Consider the following 5,998-nt stretch of genomic DNA (forward strand, 5'->3'; position numbering starts at 1 on the left):
TTCAGTAAAGTACAGTAGAGTACACATGTTTGCCCATATTGCAGTGTGCATTTGCATTGAATAATTTACCAATAATGCAATGAGCTGATGATCAGGTCTGTAAGATTTGTATAAAACAGACAAAACCAATATAACACAAAACATGGGCCCAAAGCAGACCAAATCTGACATTTTCTATCTTTGCGCTTGTTTGGACAGTGTGAGGCACATGATGTGATGAGCCGGTCAACTTATCAGCCATATTCAGCCCCAGTTGGGTGGAAAGATCAGTTTTTTTTATTTACAAATGCTAAATTTATAGTGATACAGATCTGTGCACAAGTAAATCTATGTTTGCTTTCATATGAAAACAGTTTAGGAGATTCTTGGTGCTTCGGTTTTTGGTTTATGAGAGGATGAGAGGGAAAAGCCATCTGATCACTGGATAGAAAACGCCATACAAAAACAAACATCGCTTCTAGACAAAATGTGCCATAATTATCCTCAGACTGACCTGTGTAATAAAACTCAGAATGACGGTTAATATTTTTTTAGACGTACAGTAAGAAAAATTTAATGATGTATTCTGTCTTTACTTCATTCTTTCCTCATCCTTCTGCCTACGGGTGACTTTACACTCCCTCTTTCATCTTTCTTTCCTTTATTCTTTCATCTTCCTTCTGCCTATGGGTGACTCTACACTGAGTGACAAGCCAGATGGTTTCCTGTACACCAGGAAACCATTTACTACACTGGGTGGTAACCATATAACCAAATTATTGCACCCGGTGGTTTAGTGGGTAATTATGGCACTCCAATCGGATTGAGCCAGTGAAGGTTTAAATCCTAGGGGTGGTCACTCTCATCTTAAATGTTGAGACCAACTGCATAGTCCCGGGCTCCTATGTTCCTCTTGGGGCAATATAGGATTGGTTGATGGATGGATGGATGGTTGGGATTTATAGTTCATGTTATGCTAATCAGGGTCACACTCAACTTAAATGTCAGGACCAACTTGCCGAGCCTCGGGCTCCTACACTCCTCATGGGGCAACGTAGGATTGGATGTTGGATGGTTGGTACAGTAACATAAACATCAGATCAGTGGGTGGGAATAGCTTACATGTAAATAAAACATTACATTATGATATCTCTGTCCATAACAGTTTAAAATTATGATTAATATCTTTTGAGCTCTTAAGTTGCAAAGAGAAACTATGTGACCAAGCAGTTATTGTTGAGTAACCACAGTCTGTCTGGCTTAACAGACCTATTAACTTCAGGCAAGCAATCACCCCTGCAGGGTTGTCCTATGTGGCAGAGTGCGCCTTGCCACAATGAGGTGCGGGGAAGAGTGCTGAGGTTTGGTTTCCATATGGAGGCTGCATTTGTGTCTTTCCACCCAGTTAACAGGGGCACTATACTAGGCTCCATGTCACTCCGTTATTTAGTTGTAAGATTACCACCCAGTGTTGTAAATGGTTTCCAGGGTTACAGGAAAGTATTAGGCTTGTCCCTCAGTGCAGAGCCATCTGAAGTGGAAAGAAGAGAAACTAAAAGTGACAGCAAGCATAGGAGAAATAGGAAGATAGGGTAGACACAGAAGAAGAATGATAAAGGTAAAGGAAAATGTAAGCAACACTACATCAAGTGAATGGATAATGGTCACCACTGCTTACCACTATATGATTGTTATACTGTAAATGTGTTTACCAATGTTTGGTACCTTTAAGGCCAATTTGGCAAGGTTAAGGCTGGTTAATCATGGGTGGTGATGGGGAAAGTTGAGACAAAAATATAATTTTTTACCTAAGTATTTTTATCTGTATATCATAAAATTTTTATAATACAAAAATGTAACATGATAGGTGAACATCTGTACACTGAGAGGATACAGTGGGCATTGAGGAAGTTGAGTGCTGAGAGTGATTTGTCAGGAGTTATGGCAATGTACGAAGGTGCAACTGCCCAAGTGAGAATGAATAGTGGCCAGTATGATGAATTCTCAGTGATTGCTGAAGTGCATCAGGACTCTGCTCTCGAGTTCTTTATGTAGTTTATTATGGTGATAATGTTAAGTGACTGGCTTGCTGTGGGGAGTTGATGAACACCAGTGATGTAGTTGACTTAGTACAGTACAGACTTCAAAGAATGCAAGGGAGACTACTGAGACACAGTTTTGTGCTGAATACAGAAAATGCAAGGGAAACCATAGAAAGATTTAAGAGATGAAAGATGTTCTAATGGTGAATGTGGATAAAGCAAAAGTGACAATCACTCAAGTGAATGATGATGATAGTAGTGAACAGTGTGTGGCTATGTGCTCTGTGCTGGAAGAATGTTAAGAATGATTATCCTTTGTAATGATTGTAACAAATGACTACACAAGAGGTGCAGAAATGTCAGTGGTTGGCACTAAGTTTGCTGTGATTATTGGTGAACAAGGAGAGAGGACTAGACATGTCTGGATAAACTTGAAAGATGTCCTTGGAGTGTGTAGAGGAATTTAGTTATCCAGTGACATGCTCCATGCTCGGGGTACCAAGGCTTGTTCAGTTTATTGGATTAGTAAGGGATAAAAAGAAAAAGTTTAAGAAACCGTTACCGCTCATGACACTCAGGGGACTCCCTTCACGATAAAGGAAAAGTAAAAACTGCATATGTGAGAAGTGCAATACTTTATGTAGAGAAGTCTGGGCAGTAATGGAGGATTATGTCCTAAGGTTTGGGTGTGCAGAGATGAGGACTGCTAAATGGATGTGTAGTGGTTCCCTGAATAACACCAGCAAATGGAAGAACTGTGAACTCAGGAGAGACACTTCAAACTGGAGAGGTTAGATACTCATTTCATTTACTTAATCACTATACAGGTCTCCCCAAAGATGTGAAAGTCATCTGGAGGCAGCAAAATTCCCTAAATAATATGTTAATAGATTCAAGGGGTTAAACTGCTCTTCCTTTGATTCCAGAGTGATCAAATGCAGGAATGAAATATAGCATAATTAATGAGTTAAGGGGTTTACACAGTACAGCTTTTTCCAAAACAGTTCAAGCATCACGCTATGACCCATAACACAAAACATTACACAACATTTTGGTGTGATAATTCTCATTCTTTGACTGGTACAGTGTCATGCTAAAGTGCAGAACTATGTTACAACCATTTTCATAAATTAGTTCTTAGAGTACACTGCTTAAGTATAGAATATTACCCCATTTAAGGCTGGTCTTTAACAATACACTGTAGAAAATTACAAAGGTGAAAGATCTCATACACAGTCAGGATGATCAGTTGCACCTTGTAAAACTATGCTAAGCTGTTTGATAAAGGTAATATAAAAATACAAAAAATGGCAGTAAATGCATTATGAGCTGGCTCCACACAGTGTAGTTTACACTAACATGATGAAACCTCCAACTTGAGCAGAAACACATTCATTCTCACGTACGGTAATTTACCCCCAAATCATTTACCACCCATACCTTGCCACTAACCCCACACCCTGGTATCAGTCTCTATCACTCTGTCACTCAGTTCTTTCACACTTCCCCTTCCCTGAAAGAAAACCATCAATCACACATAACCTCATATTTCCTGTACAATAAAAATGTGGTCCCATCCACTGCATTGCCAATGCTAATGCAAACTAAATAGTTAGTTTATCATGCATAAAAGATTTCCTAATCCTTCCTCTCAGTACTCATGCAGAGTAGAGCAAATATGTCAAAAGCCTCCCACTACAACATTTCAAAGAGTCTGGATGGTGAGACTCAAACTGCGTCACATTACACGCCACTTGTGTTGACAGCATCTTTAGGAACTGCTAAAAACTCCAGCTATGTTAATACAGCAATTGGTCATTAAATATAGGTATGCTGCCCTTGACTGCAAAATTTTTATTGAGTAATGTGACTATGCAGTGCTTTGCATACAGTTGTGAACTAGACCAGTCACTGCAGAAGTTAAATTAAGATTCCAGTTTTCAGACATACTGTTTTACTGTCTGTTTACCATTACTGTTCCTTTTCCATTATGGTACTTCAGACAGACATTAAGATTTGGCACATTTGTCTTGTACATATGATGGTCATAATACAGTAATTGTAATAATAATAATGTTCCTTGGGTAAACAGGTAATTACAATACATGATAAAGCAGCTCTGACATTCCAGTAAGTTACTTCAAGAATAATATCTAGAAATTGCTAAACTTCTTCCATATGTACAAGTTCTGTACAAACACTGCAAGGAGCCTGAGCTGACATCTGTGACTTGAGTTTAGCTACACAGCCTATTCAGTCTGTTGTATACTAAACTGATTATTCTGAGATTTTAATGTTCTTAATTTTCAACATCAATATAAGTATAATACTGTTTGTCATCCTTCTCTACATACAGTACGGTATATCTTACAATCTATTGACAATCTTCACTACCTACTTCTTGACAGTCCTATACTTCCATACTGTCATATACAGTAGAGCTAGAAAATGCTTTATGCCTCCCTCCTCACCAGCTAAACAGGACAAACTTTCCCCATCCACTGTACAAGTTCAGCATTCTTAAAATAAACAAGGTCTATATACAATGCCTACCCCAGGAACCACTCCAAGATGATACTTCAAATGAAGAAACTTATTTAGGAATATTAGTTGGGATCCACTAAGTTTGATTACCACTGTGAATCGTGATGATAAATTCTTCAGTTAGAAATTAAACTGTATGTATGGACAACCCTTTACAGCACAAGTTTAGATACTGCATAATAAACAGTGTTTGATGAAGACATTTAATGTCAAACAACAGTCACTTGATTAGGATGTTGTCTAAATGAACCTCACAAGCAACATGATAGCAAACAACACTACAATTACTGGATAAATGAACTGATACCGGTACCAGTCATGAATACTAAATAATAGTTATAAAATGAAATTATTACAAAAGCAATTTGTGTTAAAAAAGTATATACCGGTATGTTAAAGAAAAAAAAAATCATATATAATACACTGCAGTAATTCCCCAATATGTGGACCAGTTCATGTTTAGTAGTTCTATATGGTGCATTAAGAATCATCACTTAAGTAAGAATTACTGGGGGTATTTAAAGCTAAATTAGCATGGATGAGTACCCATAATCATCCATTTCAAAGCATCAGTGGTTTAATATTCAGCTCTATTCTACAAGATAAGCAAGAGAGCAACCTTAATAATAGTAAGCGTAACATCCAGAATTAAAAGTACTGTAAATGCTGTACAACATTCACTGGTGTCAAAGGAAGAATATCTTACATTTATCAAATATGGTCATACAATAACAAGGACTTCTATATAACTGAACTTATAAACTATTTGCATTAGGCAGTGCTGTAAAATTCATTCCTTTCAAGGACTGATTTAATCATCATTACCCTTCAAATGCTCTTTGAGTAGGTCAACAAATTCCATTGCTTCAGCTTCTTTTTTCTTCTTAATGTAAAATTCAATACACAGCTCCTGCAACTGCATTGATGAATCGGATTTGTTTAATTTTGCATCTTTGATGATTTCAAGATCAGATAAACTGAGGAGTGCCACAGAGGCCGGGTTCTCTTGCAAAGCATTCAGAAGGGCCCGAGCCTTCTGTTCTTCATCTACTGTTCCATCAGTTTCATCAGACACTAAAAGGAGATTACTAGGCACAGAGAGTGGTGATGGCCTCCATGCCTCTCCTCTTGCTAATAAAATCAGCTTGGTATCTGGGGGAATGGTCTCCCAGTAGTCTTCATCAACTACTGTACCATCTTCTTCCAATACAATTGTTACCTCTGTGGGGTCTGGGAGTCCAAGTTTGGCAGCTCCTTTCTGAATAGCCTCATCATAAGAGCCAGCTACCACTCCATGTCGCTGTCTCCTGTCCTGTGACCATACACGCACTGCTTTTTTCATCCCAGCTCTGGAAAATGTACATACACTATATTAATCTGATGACAGACCTTCATGGAAATACAGTAATCCCTGTACTATCCAGACGCCCACT

At 38.2% G+C, this 5,998-nt stretch overlaps 1 protein-coding gene across 1 annotated transcript; it reads right to left on the minus strand.

Annotated features, from left to right (window-relative positions):
* Positions 1-5,088: 5,088 nt before the first annotated feature.
* LOC145411871 (DNA fragmentation factor subunit alpha-like) lies at positions 5,089-5,907 on the minus strand. Its single transcript, XM_080281830.1, has one exon. The coding sequence runs from the start codon at positions 5,905-5,907 to the stop codon at positions 5,377-5,379; it is 531 nt and encodes a 176-aa protein (XP_080137956.1). The 3' UTR covers positions 5,089-5,376.
* Positions 5,908-5,998: the final 91 nt, after the last annotated feature.

Source organism: Coenobita brevimanus, chromosome 91, assembly GCF_032717465.1.
Source record: "Coenobita brevimanus isolate Jiangsu-jjx chromosome 91, ASM3271746v2, whole genome shotgun sequence".
In the NCBI taxonomy this organism is placed as follows: domain Eukaryota; kingdom Metazoa; phylum Arthropoda; class Malacostraca; order Decapoda; family Coenobitidae; genus Coenobita; species Coenobita brevimanus.